This window comes from Anabrus simplex, chromosome 10 (genome assembly GCF_040414725.1).
Source record: "Anabrus simplex isolate iqAnaSimp1 chromosome 10, ASM4041472v1, whole genome shotgun sequence".
Lineage (NCBI taxonomy): Eukaryota > Metazoa > Arthropoda > Insecta > Orthoptera > Tettigoniidae > Anabrus > Anabrus simplex.
In genome coordinates this window covers 60,480,082-60,502,734 of record NC_090274.1, presented here as the reverse complement: position 1 = coordinate 60,502,734, position 22,653 = coordinate 60,480,082, and the positions used below count along the sequence as shown (strand labels likewise).

The 22,653-nt window shown below is 39.4% G+C and overlaps 1 protein-coding gene across 1 annotated transcript in view; it reads right to left on the bottom strand.

The window, feature by feature from the left end:
• Positions 1-391: 391 nt before the first annotated feature.
• Positions 392-22,653, bottom strand: part of LOC136882369 (pyruvate dehydrogenase E1 component subunit alpha type II, mitochondrial) — a 105,563-nt gene continuing 83,301 nt past the window's right edge. The window contains exons 7-8 of the mRNA XM_067154987.2: positions 13,057-13,275; positions 392-579 (exon numbers count right to left, since the gene is read on the bottom strand). Of these exons, the coding sequence (XP_067011088.2) occupies positions 13,090-13,275 (186 nt within the window). The 3' untranslated portion in view covers positions 392-579; positions 13,057-13,089. The remainder of the gene's footprint in view (positions 580-13,056; positions 13,276-22,653) is intronic.

The following is a 22,653-nucleotide window of genomic DNA, read 5'->3' as shown; positions in this document are numbered from 1 at the left end:
TAACTGCGTGTTATTGTGGTGGAGGATAGTGTTGTGTGTGGTGTGTGAGTTGCAGGGATGTTGGGAACAGCACAAACACCCAGCCTCCAGGCCATTGGAATTAACCAATGTGGGTTAAAATACCCGAACCGGCCGGGAATCGAACCCGGGACCCTCTGAACCAAAGGCGAGTACGCTGACCCTTCAGCCAACAAGTCGGACATGTACACAGATGAAAGCAGTCTTCTTAATGAACACAATATACAAGTGAACTTACTAATTTAGTTCTTTAGCACAAATGGAATGTTGCTGAATAAAGAAAAAATCCAATCCTGAGTTAAAGGGATAAGAAATATGTAGTAATAAAATAAACTGCCTAACAAGGAATGTTGGGGTAAAAATAACAAAGAGATAAAACGTTTATATATTTTATTTTTACTAACTAAAATCTTTTATACATAAATACACAGTCTGGTTGAGTTTCCCGCTGTAACACAGGAAGAGATTTGAGGACCAGGTGTTGGCAGTGTTCTTTACAAGGGAGGTCTCCAGCTCTATATGTGTTGAGCACTTCACACTGCCCATTCTTTCCACTGGCACCTACAACAGTGATAAAACAAAATTACTATGGTTACATACACTACATCTAAATAGGTAAGGTAAGGGTTATTCTGCCCGAAGGCAGGTCTGAACCTCCACAGAGGTGTTCCTGAGCCGGAGTTTACGTGCGGTAGGGTGGCCAGTTCCTTTCCCTTACCCCCACCAACAGCGCGTGGCAACCCATCCAACTCCTGACCACGCCCAATGTTGCTTAACTGCGGAGATCTCACGGGATCCGGTGTTTCAACATGGCTACGGCCGTTGGCTACATCTACATAGGTCTATTTTAAAGTTTTGGTGATCATGCTCCAGTGCAACCGGCTCTGTCATTATTACCAAAGGTTGTTGACCTGCATCTCCTTCCTCAGAGCACATCACCTCGCCCTTCCCCCTCCACATCCATTCACAGTGGCCAGGTGAATGTCAGGAGTTGCAAGCAAGCGCTTGCGAAAGACAGTCGCCATGTTTTCCAAGCAAGGACAGAGACAAGGCGCGACAAGGATGCGAACATGTGTTGGACACGTTCAATTTTAAAATCTCATAATTGATCCATATTGACTTTACAGTACAGACATATGTAAATTAAAAGTCCACCTTAGTCAATACACAAATGTTGATTAGAAAGACAATAACATGTTTCAACCCTTTTTTGACCCTGTATCCATTCTTTTCAAGATTGAAGAAGGGCCAAAAGGGCTGAAACATGTATCATTAATTGTGTTTCTAATCAACATTTGTCTATTGACTAAGGTAAGGGTGTATTCTGCCCAAAGGCAGGTCCGAACCTCTGCAGAGGTGTGCCTGAGCCGGAGTTTACGTACGGTAAGGTGGCCAGTTACTTTCCGTTTCTCCATTCCCTTACCCCCCACCAAAAGCGTGTGGCAACTCATCCAAATCTTGACCACGCCCAATGTTGCTTAACTTCGGAGATCTCACGGGATTCGGTTGTTCAACATGGCTACGGCTGTTGGCTTATTGACTAAGGTGGACTTTTAATTTACACATTTCTGTTGGACATGTCTCTCTCTGGTCACCCACCAGTAAGTGATGGACATGTACAGAATATGTCCGCGTTAGTGGAGACGGATCGGAATGTAAAGATTTGTGAATTAGTGCAAGATACAGGACTGGTGCATTAGACATTGCTTCAGATCCTGAAGGACCGCCTAAACATGCGGAAAACTACATCAAAATGGATTCCGCATGGATTAACGGACATGCAGTAATGGCTGCGATATAATGCTTCTCTTGTGCACTTGTAGGGCTATAAGCACAAAGGAAAGGACATCTTATGGCATATCATTGCCAAATCTTATGAACCACAGCTGAAACACCAATCGAACAAGTGCCGTCATCATGCGTCACCATGAAAAAGAAAACAGACCCCCACCAATGTGAGGCAATGTTGATTCTTGCCCACGATTAGAATGGTGTGATCTTAACGCATACCGCTTCCCCCATGGTAGACCGTTAATGCGACGTACTACTATTCATTTTTGCAAAATAATCTGCGAGCAACTCTGAGAATTATTCCATCAACATTTTTTTTAGATTGTAATATGTGTATAGATTTGACAGTTTTTAACTATCTATATATATAAAATAACTTGTCCTGACTGACTGACTGACTGACTGACTGATTCATCATCGCCGAACCAAAACTACTGGACATAAAGAAATGAAATTTTGGGGATATATTCATATTAAGATGTAGGTGCTCGCTAAGAGAGGATTTTTGGATATTCCGTCGCTAAGGCGGTGAAAAGGGGGGTGAAATTTTAAAATGAGTGTATCTATATCTCAAAACTTTAAAAGTTTACAGATGTAAAAATTGGTATTTAGAATCTTCTTTAAAATTAAGGAAACACGTATTTTTTTGTTTTCAGAAAATCCCAATAGGAGGGGTGAAAAGGGGTGAAAATGGGGGAAAATGGGTTGAATGCCTTTAATCAGGATACCGGTACTTATATCTCAGAAACTGAAGATATTACAGACCTGAAAATTGGTACATTTGATCTCTTTTAAAAATAAAGAAACACGTATTTTTTTGTTTTTGGAAAATCCAATTAATTGGAGGGTGAAAAGGGGGTGAATTTTTAAAATGAGTGAATCTATATCGCCAAACTTTTAAAGTTTGCAGATGTAAAAATTGGTATTTAGAATCTTCATTAAAAATAAAGAAACACGTATTTTTTTTGTTTTTGGAAAATCGCAATAGGAGGAGTGAAAAGGGGTGAAAAATGGGTTGAATGCCTTTAATGAGGCTACTTATATCTCAGAAACTGAAGATATTACAGACCTGAAAATTGGTGTTTGGGATCTCCTTTAAAAATAAAGAAACACGTATTTTTTGTTTCTGGAAAACCCAATTAAGGCGGGTGAAAAGGGGGTAATATTTTAAAATGAGTGTATCTATATCTCAAAACTTTTAAAGGTTATAGATGTAAAAATTGATATTTAGAATCTCCTTTAAAAATAAAGAAACACGTATGTTTTGTTTTCGGAAAATCCTAATGGGAAGGGTGGAAAAGGTTGAAAAAGGGGTCGAATGCATTTCATGAGTCTATTTATATTTCAGAACCTGAAGATATTACAGACCTGAAAATTGGTGTTTAGGATCTCCTTGAAAAATAAAGAAACACGTATTTTTTTGTTTGTAGAAAATCCAATTAATGGGGGGGGGGGGTGAAAAGGGGGTGATTTTTTAAAATGAGTGTATCTATATTTCAAAACTTTTAAAGTTTATAGATGTAAAAATTGGTATTTATAATCTCCTTTAAAAATAAAGAAACACGTATTCTTTTGTTTTCGGAAAATCCCAATAGAAAGGATGTAAAAGGGTGAAAAATGGGTTGAATGCCTTTAATGAGGCTACTTATATTTCAGAACCTGAAGATATTACAGACCTGAAAATTGGTATTTTGGATCTACTTTAAAAGTAAGGAAACACGTATTTTTTCGTTTTTGGAAAATCCAAATATTGGGGGTGAAAAAGGGGGGGGGGGGGGTGAATTTTTTAAAATGAGTGTGTCTACATCTTAAAACTTTAAAATTTACAGATGTAAAAATTGGTAGTTAGAATCTCCTCTAAAAATAAAGGAACACATATTTTTTTGTTTCCTGTAAATCCTAATAGGAGGGGTGTAAAAGGGTGAAAAATGGGTTGAATGCCTTTAATGAGGATACATATATCTCAGAAACGAAAGATATTACAGAACTGAAAATTTGTATATGGAATCTCCTTTAAAAAGAAAGAAACACGTATTTTTTAGTTTTTGGAAAATCCAATTAATGGCGGTTAAACAGGAGTGACAAATTGGGGTGAATTTTTTGAAAGACTATATCTACAGAATATCTTGGAAACGTAAAGTGTTACAGACGTAAAAAGTGGGTGTTTGGAATCTCCTGTAAAATAAAGAAACATAGGTGATTTGTTTTTGGAAACTCCGCTTAAGGGGAACTCAAAAGGGGTGAAATTTTAAAATGAGAATTTTTACAGTATATCTAAAAAACTTAACATGTTACAGAAGTGAAAAATGATATTTTTTATCTCTATTAAATATAAAGAAACGTGTATTTTTAGTTTTTGGAAATACCACTTGGGTGGAAGTGGGGGGGGGGGGGGGGTAAAAGTGACTGAAAATGGTGTTGAATTCTTTTAATTAGGCTACTGATATCGCAAAAATGAAGATGTTACAGACGTGAAATTTGATATTTGCAATCTGCTTTAAAAGTAAAGAAACACGTATTCTCGGAAAATCCCTTGAAGGCAGGGGGGGGGGAAGAATTGAAAAATTAATTGACTTTATTGTATGAGAATACATACATCTAATAAAAAATAAAGTTGTTAAAGACGTGAAAATTCGTATTTGGATCTCCTTTAAAACCAAAGAAGAACGCATTTGGTGGGGAAATCATCTTGGAGGGCGGGAGTGTAAAGGAGTTGAATTCCTTTCATGAGGACACATAAATCAAAAACTCTGAAGAAGTTAGAGTCGTGATAATTGGTATTTAGAAGATCCTTTACTATTAAAGAAACAAGAATTTTTTGCGGGAAAATTCACATAGGGGGGTGGGGGGGAGTATTGTGAAATGAAGTGAAAAAAGTAAATTATTTTTATGGGGATACTTATATCTCAAAACTGAAGGTAATAGACGTAAACATTGGTGTTTGGAATCTCCCTTAAACATAAAGAAACAAGCATTCTTTTAATATTTTTGAGGGGGGTGGGGGGTTGGTGGCGGTAAATAAACTTAACGGAGGTGGGGTGTAGAAGGAGGTGTATCCAATTGATTTTACTGTTATTAATGTACTTATAAGGATCCTCGGTTGCTCAGGCGGCAGCGCGCCGGCCTCTCACAGCTGGGTTCCGTGGTTCAAATCCCGGTCACTCCATGTGACATTTGTGCTGGACAAAACGGAGGCGGGACAGGTTTTTCTCCGGATACTCCGGTTTACCCTGTCATCAGCCATTCCAGAAACACATAATAGTAATAATAATAATAATAATAATAATATTCCGTACCGTCGTCAAATGTGCGGACCGCGCTGGTAACGGCTCCTGGACGGGTAATGACTAAGAATGCAGTCCGGCCGCGGGTTCAGTGCCGCCAAGGCACCCAATATGACACCACGCCGGATCTCCTGAAGGATTTTATCCATATTAAAAATTATTATAGGAAAAGATGGCAAAGATTTACGGACCCAACTGACCGGGAGGAATACCTGAGCCTAGCCCGGGAAGTACGAAATCGATTGCTGGAAAGGAAGATTGAAAAATGGGAGGAAACGTGCCGTAAAATAATAGAAAATCAGTCAGATCGGGAATTTTGGTGGATTCTCGCAGAAAACGAGTCAGTTCGCGAATTTCGGCGGATTATATATCTAAAACAATAAGCATTCAATTATAAATTTCAGTATAATACCGTAGCGAAGCACGGGTATCTTGCTAGTATATATATATCTATTTTCTCAACTCTGAGAAGAAAACGCCAATGCTTCATGGATAACCCACCCATCATTCTGCATGACAATGCTAGGGCACACACAGCACGAGTTGTGTCTGAATTGTTCAATCGCTGGAGCTGGGAGGTGCTCTATCATCCCCCATACTCTCCAGATTTAAGTCTCTGCAACATCAATCTAATCCCTAAGAGGAAGGAGCCACTATGCGGGGAGCGCTTCCGTACAATTGAAGACGTTTTACAGGCCACTGACCATTCTCTTTGCACCATCGACAGACTGGACAGTGCCAACGCGATCCAAAAGCTTCTGCATCACTGGGAACAAGTTGTATGCAATAAATTTCATGGCTAGGCCCATACTGATGGATATGACTTACTCTTTTACAAATTTTAATTTATTCTTCCACCTAATTACTACATAGTGTATGTCCTCGACTACTACTAGTTTCGGCTGTTCATTGCAGCCATCCTCAGCTGTTCACCGTAAATTATTAGAAGGATGCAGTACCATTAAAAACAAATGGGACTGAATTGCATAAATTAAGTTAAAAATGAAAGGCATATGGCTTTTAGTGCCGGGAGTGTGCGAGGACATGTTCGGCTTGCCAGCTGCAGGTCTTTTGACTTGACACCCGTAAGCGACCTGCTCATCATGATGAGGATGAAATTATGATGATACATACACCCAGCCTTTATTTCTAATATTTTTGGACATTGAGAAAGCATACGACAGTGTACCAAGGGAAAGAATTTGGCAATGCATGAAAGAACTTCAAGTGCGAGACAGCCTCATAGACAAAGTGAAAATGTTGTATAGTGGGAATAGAAGCTGTATTCAAGTAGGATGTGGTTTGTTGGACTGGTTTGAAACAAATAGAGGAGTGCAGCAGGGCAGCTCATTGTCACCACTTCTATTTATTATTGTAATGGATGTAGTAATGAAATTTATTAAAAGGAAAGAACATGGAGATATTAAAGCCTTCACATTTGCAGATGATGTTGCGATCTGGAGTGACTCAGAAGAGGAATTGGGAGAGAGAGAATGCAAAGCTGGAATGAGGAGTTTAAGAAATATGGTTTCAACATCAGTAAGACCAAGACGGTGGTGATGAAAGTGTATGGGGAAGGAGCAGAATCAATAGTCATGTTAAATGAAGCCCAACTGGACAGTGTTCCAGTTTTCAAATACTTGGGTAGCATTCTGTTAAATGACAACCTAGCAAAACATGATGTGAACAATCAAATCAATAAGGCAACACAATTTTACCACCAGGTAAGACACCTGCTGTGGGATGAGCAAATACCCATGAAAACAAAAATGACATTGTACAAGTCCTATTATACACCAATTCTTACATACAGTCTCGAAACCACAACACTAACCAATAGAGATAATTCCAAACTTCAGGCAGCTGAAATGAAATTCCTACGCACTATGATCCAGAAAACCAGGAAAGACAAGATTAGGAATGAGAAAATTAAAGAAGTAGGAATAGATGATTCTCTCCTCAATAAGATTCAGATATCAAGACTGAAGTGGTTTGGTCACATGAAGAGGATGCCAGTAAACAGAACTGCAAGGAAGGAATTTGACAGAAAAGTAGAAGGAAGACGACCCGTGGGAAGGCCACGAAGGAAATGGATAGACTTAGTTAAGAATGATGTACTGCTGAGAGGTCATGATTGGGACAAGTTGGTGGAGGAGGAATGGTACAAGGACAGGATGAGATGGAGGAGGCTCATACACCACACCCGGGAAATTGGAGATGGTTTAGGATGATGATGATGATACACCCAGCCCCCGTGCCAGTGAAATTAACCAATGATGGTTAAAATTCCCGACCCTGTCGGGTATCGAAGCCAGGACCCCTGTGACCAAAGGCCAGCATGCTAACTATTTAGCCATGGAGCCGGACAAGTTAAAATTACACAATACAAAAACAAATACACATATACCTACTTAAAAATGTTCAAACATTAAGTAACGGCCCTGTGGATTTAAGTCCCAAAACGAAACAGCTACACTGAACAATCTTTAAATATTAAGTTACATGAATTCTGTGACCAACTATAGTTTCATTGCGGAACTCAAATCCACAAGACCATTACTCCAAGTGTTAAATGTTTGAACTTTTAAAATGTGTATATATGTGTATAGATACCGAGAATGAAGACTTATCTTCAGTCTGTATAAAAGTCAGTCTGTAGTGAAAAAGAAGCAGCAATACAGAAAGGAGTTAGGCAAGGCTGCAGTTTGTCCCCTCTTCTTTTCAATGTTTATATGGAACAAGCAATAAAGTAAATCAAAAAGAGGAATTTGAAAAGGGAATCACAATCCAAGGAAAGGAATTCAAAACCCAGAGAACTGCCAACGATATCATTATTTTATTTTATCTGAGACCGAGCTCGATAGCTGCAGTCGCCAAAATGCGGCCAGTATTCGGGAGATAGTGGGTTCGAACCCCACTGTCGGCAGCCCTGAAGATGGTTTTCCGAGGTTTCTCATTTTCACACCAGGCAAATGCTGGGGCTGTACCTTAATTAAGGCCATGGCTGCTTCCTTCCCACTCCTAGCCCCTTCCTATTCCATCGTCGCCATAAGATGTATCTGGTATCGGTGCTCCGTAAAGCAACTTTAAAAAAGAAATTTATCTGAGACTGCAGAAGATCTAGAGAAATTCCTGAATGGTATGGATGGAGTCTTGGATAAAAAGTACAAAATGAAAATAAATAAGTCCAAAACAAAAGTAATGGAGTGCAGAAGAAAGAAGTCAGGTGATGCATGTAATATTAGATTAGGAAATGAAGTCTTAAAGAAAGTAGATGAATATTGTCACTTGAGTAGTAAAAAAAACTAACGATTTCAGAAGTAAGGAGGACATAAAATGCAGACTAGCACAAACAAGGAAGGCCATTCTTAAGGAAAGAAATTTGCTCACTTCGAACATCGATATAGGAATTAGAAAGATGTTTTTGAAGACTTTCGTGTGGAGCGTGGCATTGTATGGAAGTGAAACATGGACGATAAATAGCTCAAAAAGAAAGAGAATAGAAGTTTTTGAAATGTGGTGTTACAGAAGAATGCTGAAGTTGAGATGGATAGATCAAATCACAAATGAAGAGATACTGAATAGAATTGGTGATAGGAGATCAATTTGGCTAAATTTGATGAAAAGAAGAGACAGAATGATAGGACACATATTATGTTATCCAGGTCTTTTACAGTTATTTCTTGAGGGAAGTGTAGGTGGAAAGAATGGTAGGCACAGACCAAGGTATGAATATGACTAGCAGATGTAGGATGTGGTAGTTACGTAGAAATATCACATAAGATCAAGTCCTCTTAGGGATCCCAGTCCACTTCCAACATCCTTTCTCTAGTTGTCATGTTGCTAATCCTGCGTATCATTGTTTTTGTTTCTAGCTATTTTTTGAAATTTGAGATGTTTTTATTGGTGTCTTATCGACTGACGTATGTTACTTCAGGTTTGTTACTTTGATTATTACTTTGTTTTATATGTGCTAAAATTCATGTGACCAGCTACATAGCGGGGGTTACATCGGCGATGCTTTACAGAGATGCATAGCTCAACAGGCTTACACTAAATTGATACATAAATTCACACACACACAAAAAAAAATTGAATTGACTTCTTCGAAAATGTTTGAGTGTTCCTTAGTTTTTTTTTAAATGGTGATTTTACAAAATTTTTAGCATAATGACAAGAATTAAATGATCACATCCATGTTATGAACTTCTCACCACTGGCGACAAAAATAAAAATAAATAAAAAAAAGCTATGGAGATCATATACTTTGATTTTGTTATATTGACATCAAGTACCCAATTAATACAGGCAAGAATGATTGTGTTTAGCAAGGTTTGGAGATCGTCAGTGTCCAGTCCAGAGAGATAACGGATCCAGAGCTGTATTTATGGTAAATACAGGAAACTTCCTCAAATCAATTAAAGTGTCAATGAAGGACTTCAACATTCAAGTCAAACTTGTTCATAATATCACCATTTGCAATCAGTGACAAGTTTATGTAATGTAAACAATACTGTACATATGTATTCAGGGTGTATCATGACTATATCAGTAAAAAAATCAGGCATTCTCTTCGTGTTATATTAAGAACAATGGTGCAGTTGGATTGTTGGAGAAAATGTTTCTTTTCAAGAAATTGGGGTTAATTTGTTACTTCCGGGTAAACCCCCCCCCCACAATGGCACTACAACCCGGAAGGGCCTTGACCTACCAAGCGACCGCTGCTCAGCCTGAAGGCCTGCAGATTACGAGGTGTCGTGCGGTCAGAACGACGAATCCTCTCGGCCATTATTCTTGGCTTTCTATATCGGGGCAGCTATCCCACCATCAGATAGCTCCTCAATTCCAATCAAGTAGGCTGAGTGGACCGCAAACCAGCCCTCAGACCCAGGTAAAAATCCCTGACCTGGCTGGGAATCGAACCTGAGGCCTCCGGGTAAGAGGCAGGCAAGCTACCCCTACACCGCGGGGCCAGCTTACTTCCGGGTGCCCAATTCAAATTGAAGAACTCACCATATTTGCTATGCCAGAGAGACAGCCGCTGCCATGCTTCCGGGAAGAGAAGGGGAGAGAGGGGAAGTGGGGTGTACGATGGAGACAGAGATAATGCACAAGTTTTCTTGTTCGACTCGCACAGAACTGTCCTCGTCTCTTACAGGAAATATCCACGGTTCGTTTATTAAACAGCCGTAACTGCACACAAAGTACCAGAAAACAATGTAACTAAGACACACTTGTCAGTCAAGGAATGCACCAGATCGTTTCTCCTCTCATCTGTTGGTCGCAATAACGTTCTTTATTATTTAACATGCTGGAAGATAGCTGCCTCTGTAGGTCAGTGGTAGAGTGGCGGCCTCCGGATCCCAAAATAGCGGGTTCAAACCCGGCAGAGGAAGTCAGATTTTTTAAGGCGGAAAAAATTCCATTTGGCACTCCACGTCGTATGACATCGGCATGAAAAGATCTCTGGTGACACATTTGGTGTTGACTCGACAAAATTCATTAAAATCTCAGCCATAGATGCCCAAGAGAGTTTCGGTTTACTTGGTCTGCCATCTAGTGGGTCTAGAGTAAAATGGAACGTCGAAACTGACGAGCAGGCAGCCAGATGGTGTCAAATTAAAATGTCTGCAAACGGTAGCTGAGGCATTATTATTATTATTATTATTATTATTATTATTATTATTATTATTATTATTATTATTATTATTATTATTATTATTATTATTCTGGAAGATGCAACGCTGCTGTTTTGTGGGGCCCCACAATGTTGTAAACGGGATGAAATATTCAACGTAGGAAACAATACGCCCAATGGTTTGATTACAGCATATGTTCAATATGCCTCCCTCCTGCTTCGATGCACAGTTCACAACGGCGTAGTAGTGAACTTTGGACTCTGTTCAGGATGTGTGGTGTGTTGCGAACAACCTGGAAAGCTGCCTGTATTCTTGATACAAGTTCATCTTCTCTATCTATGTGCTTCGCATCGTAGTCAATTAGTGCAGAACAAACGGTACACTGCCTACTGGGGCTCAGAAGCGACCATGTGAATTGAATGAGAAACTTCCTTCCTCTGACGCGCAGCAACAGGCAGCGGCTGGCTCTCTGGCATAGCAAATACGACAAGTTCGTCAGTTTGAATCCTGCGCCCAAAAATAACAAAGTAACTTCACTTTCTCGAAAAGAAACATTTTCTCTGCCAATCGCATTGCACCATCATTCTTTATCTAACAAAAAGAGCATCCCTGATTTTTTTTGTCGGTATAATTCTGATACACCTGTATACCCATGATTAAAAGCAATTTGATAGAATCTGAGGATGTCCTTGTAGAATGAAACATGCGAAGCAAAGTCATCTCCGTACTGGCATTGGTAAAGGCTTCCACTATCAGTAACCTTGGCACTTGATGGGGTAGAGTGGTAACTTGAATAAACCTCAGGGCTATGTGCACCTTCAGAAGTGGAAATGTTGTTTTATCATTTTTTGACTTCCAGACAGGGAATGGAACCCACGTCCTTCTGGGTGAACTGAGCACGCCTTTATCGCCTTGGCCAGGCAGCCCCCTGTAGAATGAACATGTCATTCTATTAATTAATAATAATAATAATTATTATTATTAATTAATGTGTTCTTTTACAAAGTCATCTTGGTACAGGCCATGAAGACCCCTAAAGGGGTGGAAGGTAAAGGTTTCCACCATCCGTAATCTCAGCACTTGATAGGGTAGAGTGGTTAGCTCTATGCCCGACTGCCTTTGCCCCCCAGGAATTAACCTGGTACTCATTTTTGGTTTAGGCCGAGTGAACCTCAGGGTCATGTGCACCTCCGGAAGTGGAAATCTCGTTTCTTAAATTTTATGACTTCCTGACAGGGAATCGAACCCACGTTCTTCCGGGTGAACGCCTTTACCGCCTTGGCCAGGCAGCCCCTAATATGTTCTTTTACAGGTATATCATAATGTTTTCTGGGTTATATATTTCATGCTTCGACAGAAAAAGACATAAGTTATATTATCCAAGTCTACACTGAAAAAAATGGCTTTCTTCTTAACACGTCATCTCTGAATTGCACTTGTGTTTATTTGTAACAGTGCATGCACTCAAGTGTGCTATTGGAACTGCAATGTATTGGTTTTCATCCAATAGGCTGTTGTGCAATCAGGATAAAACTCAATTTCTCATACTAGGTTTATCCAAAGATATTGAAAGTCAGTCTGTCAAACTTTTGGATTTTCATATTGATGCCAAACTGAACTGGGAAAAAACACATATGGATCATGTTTGAAAAGAATATATATCACTAGTGATCTATTTGATATGGAAATTGAGCGATTTAGTTAGCAGTGACTACCTAAGAACGGCATATTTTGGTTTTTTCCAGTCACATATTACTTAGAGGTTGTTATTCTGGGGGCATTCTTCTTACGTATATAATATTCTTCTAATACAAGAAAAGGTGGTCTGCACAATGTGTAAGGCTGGTGCAGCTGACCACTGTTGACCTCCCTTCGTTAAGCTTAAAATACTGACAATTACAAATTTGTATATTTATGTCTCTTTGACATAAGTTAAAAACAATATAAATGAATTCAGTACTAGGGAAAACATTCACCTTCTTGATACTCGGAGCAAAGCGGACATTCACATCTCAATTCATAGGCTGTCAAAACCGGCTCAATAACATAAAATCAGTTTAAAATTATTTAATAAATTACCACATTCTGCATGTTCCACTCCTAAAAGCAATTAAAAAAAGAAAGGAAATTGTAAATTGGTTAATAGAAAATCCATTTTATACCTCCGAATTCTTAGATATGCATAATGTTAGTATTAAGTTTTAATAAAAGGTGTTTGTAGATTTAATATTAAGTACTAAATTATTATCAGTTGACGAAGCCTATTTCATTGTATATGGTCAATGGCAAATAAAGATTCTTGATTATCAACAGAATTCACTTACCAGATATTGTGGTTTGTAGGCAGTAGCTGACATTTACATGTTCTGGGGAGTACTGAGTCTCTTATGTTGAAGTGGTTCTCCTGGGAGAACATTACGTATTGTCAATTCGAGGGGCGCAGAATAGATATCAGCCGTCAGCTCGTCCAGCCCTATCTCTGAATCGTTCTTCGCCTGCTTCGTCACGCCGTCCACTGCTACACGGATGTCTGTTTCAATTTTCTGAAATAGAGAAAGGGAGACAAGTGACTGTTGAGAACAAGAGGCTTTCCTTTTTTTTTTTTTTTTTTTTTTTTAACCTGTCTGTTAAAACTGTGCCCATAGGCCAACACCATAACTCAATAAGACAGAAATATGCAAATACCCATTTTATTTTTTACAATATGCTTTACAAATGGAAAATTCTAAATTCCCATGGAGGGAATTAGATATTTTTCACCAATAGAGCATGTCAAAAACATATCAGATGTAAGGCTTTTCAGGCGTTTGCTCTATTAACCAGCATTTCGTCTTAGGTCTGACACTAGACTCATCAGAGTGGGATGTGTCAGACCCTACCCACTGACGCTGGGGTGTATGCAGGTGAACTTGTCAGAAGCCCTTATAAGAGGCACAGTCTGATAACTGCATACGGGAGATAAATCTCCACAATGGAATTATTGCCCGCCTAGCAATTCCGAATGGAAAATTCTAAATTCCCATGGAGGGAATTAGATATTTTTCACCAATAGAGCATGTCAAAAACATATCAGATGTAAGGCTTTTCAGGCATTTGCTCTATTAACCAGCATTTTGTCTTAGGTCTGACACTAGACTCGTCAGACTTGTCAGACCTAAGATGACTGACACTAGACTCGTCAGACTCGTCAGACCTAAGATGAAATGCTGGTTAATAGAGCAAACACCTGAAAAGCCTTACATCTGATTTTTTTTTTTTTTAATATGCTTTACGTCGCACTTACACAGGTAGGTCTTATGGTGATGATGGGATAGGAAACAGCTAGGAGTGGGAAAAAAGCAGCTGTGGCCTTTTATTAAGGTACAGCCCCAGCATTTGCCTGGTGTGAAAATGGGAAAGCATGGAAAACCATCTTCAGGGCTGCTGACAGTGGGCTTCAAACCCACTATCTCCCAAGTGCATGCTAACCTCATGGCCACTTGCTTGGTGGACTCATTGTCTATATGTACCCATAAGTAAAATATTGGCTCTAACATTAGACAATGTTGTTTAAAGTTAAAATAAAACTGAAGTCTTTTATATTTTGTACCGGTTACGACCTGTACATGAGTATTTTTTGAGTATAAATGACATTTAATTATCACGCGTGATGTTCTGAGCACGCCTGGTTTGTTTACCGTCAGCGGGGCAAGCAAGCGAGTGAAGGACAGCTGTGAGCTGTGACGTAGCCACAGGGGCTAGCTAGACCGCCCGCCCGTCACACCACGTGTTCCCAGCCTGGACTCGTATATTCTAGATTCCACGTCACATCTTCCCGAATGTTCGACGGGGAAAATTTTGTAACTCCCATAATAATTACGCTAGCGGCTTGAGCGATATGTCATCTTGTTTGGGATCACCTGAACGTCGTAATGCTCGAGTTTCAAGTAAATCCATCGAAGGATTCAGTCAAGCCGTATTGTGACGTAGACGTCCCGGATCGAAAAAAAGGAGGGCCCACTGTAGCCTGTTCACTCAGTTACAGCTGAGTAGTCAGCGTGGACACTCTCGCTGCTACTATCGTCGTGTAGTGGCAGTCCCGACGAGGAACTCTGTAATTTTCTAAGTATTCATAAAGTGAACTTGTATTTTCTTCGAGTGTAGGAGAATGAATTCTCAAGTATTCTCAAGTGGACTTGCAATATTTCGAGTGTTAAAGAACATTTTCTAAGTCTTCATAATTGAACTTACAATATTTACGGGTGTTCGAGACTGGAATTTTTCCAATTATTCATGAAATGGACTTGTATTATTTACGTGTGCTAAATTCATAATTGGACTTGTATTATTTACGGGTGTTAAAGAACGAATTCTTCATAAATTGAACCTGCAATATTTGCGAGTGTTAAGAGACTCATTCCTCTAATAAACAGTGATTTATAAACTTTGCTAGTGATGATCTCTGAATGTGCTTTAAGTTCCCATAAGCATAAATTTGTGATTTTGCTGGTACTGGATCAAAGACTTATAAATTTCGCCAGTGATAGACTGTAAATTTATTCATGTGGATGGACTTGTGTTTTTCGTACACGTTCACTCAAAGACTTGTACATTCGCCAGTGTTGATTCAAAGACTTATAAATTTCGCCAGTGATAGACTGTAAATTTATTCATGTGGATGGACTTGTGTTTTTTGTACATGTTCACTCAAAGACTTGTACATTCGCCAGTGTTGATTCAAAACTTTATAAATTTTGTCAGTGATGAACTTTAAATCTATTCAGATTTTCATGTGGATGGACTTATGTTTTTCGTCTGTGTTCATTAAGAGACTTGTACCTTCGCCAGTGATGAACTTTAAATTTGGTTATAGTTTCATGAGAAGGGACTTGTGTTATTTTGCCAGTATTTATTCAGAGACGAAAGACTTTTGCTAGTGGTGAACTTTGAAAGTGTTCATAATCCTCGTATACAGAGACATATCATTTTACGAGTGTTAAATTTTGAAAGTCTTGACAAATAGTTACCAGTGACTTCGTTAATAGGTTAATCACCCAAGGTTTTCATGAACTCAGATTTATCAGTACTGCGAGTGACCTTGGAGACATCAACCCTCTCAGTCATGTTGGACTGAGGTAATAAATGATCATCTGCAACATCACCTGGATCATCGGGGTTCAACCTGGACCTCGAAAGTTCGAGGAATCTCTACCTTCTACCAACCCAGACAGTCCAGCTGCTTCTGTACGGAGTCCCTGGAATCTTCTAGAACGTGTTCCAACCTGCTCGGCTTGGTGAACTGGAGAATCCGAGCCATATTATAGGACTATGTGGAAGACAGCTTATATCTACCTGGAGGTGATGTGCAATTTCATGTATTATATGAATAAACTCATGTTCAGTCAAAGTCAAAGTTTTCTTGTAGATAGGACCCTACCTCCTGTACCGAGCCCTAGCTACTAGTCACCCAGTTTTTGCCCTGAGAACTATATACTTACTTACTTTAAAATATAATCTGAGAGTCGGGCTCTTTTACCGGTACAATTTGCAGCCTAACATTCAGGAAGATCTATTTGTATCATTCCCCAACTGTGGTGGTTTGTGCAGTGGAAGGCACTATGTGCATTACAACTGAACTCCAGGTCATGAATAAACCAAATTTCTTGAGCTTGGACAATTTTTGTGGTTTGTGAACTGCTGTTGTTTAGTATGGCTTCATTGCATTGCAGCATTCACTATTTCAGTCATGGTGGATCATGTGGAAAAGAAAGAATCTATGTGCCTTCAGTTATACAAAAACAAAAGAGGAGGCCTTTTCAGTTGTGAAATTACCAGCGTTTCACCCCCCTGTAGCAGTCGGCTCATCAGGCCTAAAGAGCTCGATTGTTTTATCATTTGCAATCGACAGAATTAAATTATGGTTTCTTTCTGGAACTCACTTTTTGATAAAAGAGGAAAAGTTAAGATATAAACTTCAATTTGCAAGCTTTACACAAGGCAAAACATTCTAGTAATGTACAGGCTGCGAAAAATGTTGATGTTGCCAATTATTGTAACATACAACGTTGGCAGAAATGGGAAGCAGACATAGTACAAGGGGGGGTCAAATATAAACGAGATCTTATTTTTTATTTAAATTCATTTATTGAAAAACACAAGGCAAGTACAATTTATTTTTCCACATAGTTTTCTGCTTTGGAAATGCATTTGTCTCAGCATATGGGCAGCTTTTTGATGCCCTCATCATAAAAAGAACCGGGTCGTGTCACCAGCCAGTTGCGCACGAAGTCTTCCACACTCTTGTCATCTTCAAATCGTTGCCCTCCTAGAGCTTCTTTAAACGGTCCGAACAAATGAAAACCGCAGGGCAATAAGTCCAGGCTGTAAGGAGGATTATCAAGTGTATCCAGTGCATTTCCTGTAGCTTGGAGACAGTTAGAGCTGCAACATGGGGTCGCGCATTGTCGTGGAGGAGGATGACCTGTCAAATAGGTTGGTCTCATCTTTTGCAGCGATATGCAACCCTCACCTTGTTCAACAGCTCACAGTACTAAGCAGCATTGATTGTGTGTCACTCATGCAAAGATCAATCAGCAAAATGCCTCGCTGAAAAAAAAAAAAAAAAAAAAACTATTGCAAGAACCCTGCCAGTGGACAGTCGAGTCTTGGCTTTCACTGGTGCTGCCTCCCCTTTCCTCCGCCACTCGTTACTGGCTTATTTGGATTTAGGAGTGTAGTAGTGGACGCATGTTTCATCGCAGGTGACGATCTGACTCTAAAATGCATCACTCTCTTCCACAAACCTTGCTGTAAGTCTCTGACAGACCTCCAAATGTCTCAACTTCAGATTTTCGGTCAAAAGGCGAGCAACCCATCTGGAACACAATTTACGGAACTGTAGGTCATTTGTGATGATTTCTTGACAGCTCCCATAACTGATTCTGACTTGTTCAGCAATTTCTAATACTTTTGCCTGTCGATCGTCGTCAATAATGTCTTTAAGCGCACAAATGTTTTTGTCTGTAATGCTGGTCTGAGGATGGCGATTGTGTTGCTGATTTTCCACACCTTCTTGTCCTTCCTTGAACTTTTTATGCCAGGCAAACACACACGTCCTTGACAATGTTTGATCACAGAACTGTACAATCAATCTCTGGCAAATTTACACCACTGTAACTCCTTCACGAGCAATAAATTTTATAATTATGCGCTGTGCATTGGAGGGGTGCACCTGTTGCTCTGACATTGTGAGCGTTACTGACAAAACGGCGGGAAATATCTAATAGTGCACTCTCCCCACTCCTAACGGTCCTGCCTAAGCATAGCAGAAGCGCCGGGCCAGTCCTACCAACTGTTGATGTTCAGGAACAAAATTCCTGTTTATATTTGATTGACCTTCGTAACAGAGAAGGAAGAGGGAATATTGAAGTAAATGGAAGACCTTTAGAAGTTGTGAAAAGTTTCAAATATTAGGGGAATAAATTTACTTGCAGAAGATGGGAGAACAAACAAAGAATTTGGAAAGAGAATCCAACAAGCCAATGTGTGAAAGGTAGTTTAGAACTGGAACATCCCAGAGAAATACAAGAAAATTTTGAACTCAGTGTATTACACACCAATTTTGACATACACAGCGGGCACGTGGGTAACAACAAAACAGAATGACAACAGAATCCAAGCAGTGAAGATGAAATTCCAGAGAGGAAAAATTGGGAAGACACAAAGGGATAAAATCAGAAACAAAGAAATCAAAGAGAGAATTGGATTCCCTGAACTGTAATCAATCAATACTGATCTGCATTTAGGGCAGTCGCCCAGGTGGCAGATTCCCTATCTGTTGCTTTCCTACCCTTTTCCGAAATGATTTCAAAGAAATTGGAAATTTATTGAACATCTCCCTTGGTAAGTTATTCCAATCCCTAACTCCCCTTCCAATAAATGAATATTTGCCCCAGTTTGTCCTCTTGAATTCCAACTTTATCTTCATATCGTGATCTTTCCTACTTTTATAAACGCCATTCAAACCTATTCGTCTACTAATGTCATTCCACGCCATCTCTCCGCTGACAGCGCGGAACATACCACTTAGTCGAGCAGCTCTTCTTCTTTCTCTCAATTCTTCCCAACCCAAACTTTGCAACATTTTTGTAACGCTACTCTTTTGTTGGAAATCACCCAGAACAAATCGAGCTGCTTTTCTTTGGATTTTTTCCAGTTCTTGAATCAGGTAATCCTCGTGAGGGTCCCATACACTGGAACCATACTCTAGTTGGGGTCTTACCAGAGACTTATATGCACTCTCCTTTACATCCTTACTACAACCCCTAAACACCCTCATAACCATGTGTAGAGATCGGTACCCTTTATTTACAATCCCATTTATGTGATTACCCCAGTGAAGATCTTTCCTTATATTAACACCTAGATACTTACAATGATCCCCAAAAGGAACTTTCACCCCATCAACGCAGTAATTAAAACTGAGAGGACTTTTCCTATTTGTGAAACTCACAACCTGACTTTTAGCCCCGTTTATCAACATACCATTGCCTGCTGTCCATCTCATAACATTTTCGAGGTCACGTTGCAGTTGCTCACAATCTTGTAACTTATTTATCACTCTATAGAGAATAACATCATCCGCAAAAAGCCTTACCTCCGATTCCACTCCTTTACTCATATCATTTATATATATAAGAAAACATAAAGGTCCGATAACACTGCCCTGAGGAACTCCCCTCTCAACTATTACAGGGTCAGACAAATCTTCACCTACTCTAACTCTCTGAGATCTATTTTCTAGAAATATAGCAACCCATTCAGTCACTCTTTTGTCTAGTCCAATTGCACTCATTTTTGCCAGTAGTCTCCCATGATCTACCCTATCAAATGCTTTAGACATGTCAATCGCGATACAGTCCATTTGACCTCCAGAATCCAAGATATCTGCTATATCTTGCTGGAATCCTACAAGTTGAGCTTCAGTGGAATAACCTTTCCTAAAACCGAATTGCCTTCTATCGAACCAGTTATTAATTTCACAAACATGTCTAATATAATCAGAAAGAATGCCTTCCCAAAGCTTACATACAATGCATGTCAAACTTACTGGCCTGTAATTTTCAGCTTTATGTCTATCACCCTTTCCTTTATACACAGGGGCTACTATAGCAACTCTCCATTCATCTGGTATAGCTCCTTCGACCAAACAATAATCAAATAAGTACTTCAGATATGGTACTACATTCCAACCCATTGTCTTTAGTATATCCCCAGAAATCTGATCAATTCCAGCCGCTTTTCTAGTTTTCAACTTTTGTATCTTATTGTAAATGTCATTGTTATCATATGTAAATTTTATTACTTCTTTGGCCTTAGTCTCTTTCTCTATCTCGACATTATCCTTGTAACCAACAATCTTTACATACTGCTGACTGAATACTTCTGCCTTTTGAAGATCCTCACATACACACTCCCCTTGTTCATTAATTATTCCTGGAATGTCCTTCTTGGAACCTGTTTCTGCCTTAAAATACCTATACATACCCTTCCATTTTTCACTAAAATTTGTATGACTGCCAATTATGCTTGCCATCATGTTATCCTTAGCTGTCTTCTTTGTTAGATTCAATTTTCTAGTAAGTTCCTTCAATTTCTCCTTACTTCCACAGCCATTTCTAACTCTATTTCTTTCCAGTCTGCACCTCCTTCTTAGTCTCTTTATTTCTCTATTATAATAAGGTGGGTCTTTACCATTCCTTACCACCCTTAAAGGTACAAACCTGTTTTTGCATTCCTCAACAATTTCTTTAAACCCATCCCAGAGTCTGTTTACATTTTTATTTACCGTTTTCCACCGATCATAGTTACTTTTTAGAAACTGCCTCATACCTGCTTTATCAGCCATATGGTACTGCCTAACAGTCCTACTTTTAAGACCTTCCTTTCTATCGCATTTATTTTTAACTACCACAAAAACAGCTTCATGATCACTAATACCATCTATTACTTCAGTTTCCCTATAGAGCTCATCTGGTTTTATCAGCACCACATCCAGGATATTTTTCCCTCTGGTTGGTTCCATCACTTTCTGAATCAGCTGTCCTTCCCATATTAACTTATTTGCCATTTGTTGGTCATGCTTCCTGTCGTTCGCATTTCCTTCCCAATTGACATCTGGCAAATTCAGATCTCCCGCTACAATCACATTTCTTTCCATGTCGTTTCCCACATAGCTGACTATCCTATCAAATAATTCCGAATCCGCATCAGTGCTACCCTTTCCCGATCTGTACACTCCAAATATATCAAGTTGCCTATTATCTTTAGAAATGAGCCTTACACCTAGAATTTCATGTGTCTCATCTTTAACTTTTTCGTAGCTTACAAATTCTTCTTTCACCAGAATGAAAACTCCCCCTCCCACCTTTCCTATCCTATCTCTACGATACACACTCCAGTGCCGTGAGAAAATTTCTGCATCCATTATATCATTTCTCAGCCATGATTCAACTCCTATTACAATATCTGGTAAATATATATCTATTAAATTACTTAATTCTATTCCTTTCTTTACAATACTTCTACAGTTCAGCACTAACAATTTTATGTCATCCCTACTTGATTTACAGTTCCCTGTTCCCTTATCACCGCTCCCTAGGCCATCCCGTTTCCCTGAATGTACCTCCCTATTACCCTTCCAAACAAATTTCCTAACTTATACGTACCACTGCGGTTTAAATGAAGGCCATCCGAGCGCAGATCCCTATCTCCTACCCACCCATTAGGATCTAGAAATTTCACTCCCAGTTTCCCACATACCCACTCCATAGTCTCATTTAAATCCCCAATCACCCTCCAGTCAGTATCCCTCCTACACAGTATTCCACTAATAAGACAAGATAGAGACCAGTAAGCTGAAATGGTACGGCCACATGAGAATGGAAGAGGACAGAGTTCCAGAGCGAGAGAAAATAATAGGAGGATGATAGGATGGCAACAGGGAAGGCCCGGAAAGAGGTGAATGGATATGGTGAAGTACATAGAGAAGAGAGGAGTAAAAGTAGAAGAAATATTGGAGGAAGGAAGGGAGTGATGGAGAGATAGAAAACTATGGAGGTCCTTATTTCAACAAGAATGGTTTAGGAATAAGACTGGAGTAAGACAGGGGAGTGTGCTGTCACCTCTTTTGTTTATTATGGTCATGGATGAAATAAGAGGAAACAAAGGAAGTCTATGGAGATAAAAACAGATGAAGATACTGCTATTTGCAGATGATGATGCGATCTGGGAAAAGAAGTGCAACAACAACTAGATGTACTGAATGAAAACACTGAGAAGTATGACATGAAAATCAGTACAGAGAAAAGCAAGACTATGGTGATGTCGAGAGGTGAAAGGCAATGAAAGGACACTGTGAAAATTGGAAGTCAGAGTCTGGAAATTGTGGACAGCTTTAAATACCTAGGAAGTGAATTAATGCAAAATGGACACAGAGATTAGCAGGAGGGTACAGCAGGGTAATGCATCCTATCAGTGTAAGAAAACATGTTTGGAGCAAAAAAGTACCAAGGAAAAGTAAAGAGATAATTTACCCATACTGACTTATGCAGCTGAGACTTGGACTTTGACTAGTAGGGAAGAGAGTAGAATTCAAGCAAGTGAGATGAAATTCCTAAGAAGTATGATAGGAAAGACAAGGAAAGACAGAGTGAGAAATGAAGATGTTAGGAAGGAAGTTGGGATAGGAAAGCTATATGAGAGAGTTGAAAAGAATAAACTACGGTGGTTTGGACTTGTAAAGAGGATGGAGGAGAATAGAATTCTAAGACAGATGCTGGAGGCAAAGTGTTAGGGCAAGAAAGCAAGAGGAAGACCTAGAACAAGGTGGATTAATTCAGCGAAGCACGGCATAAGAAGACGAAACTTAGACTGGAACAAGA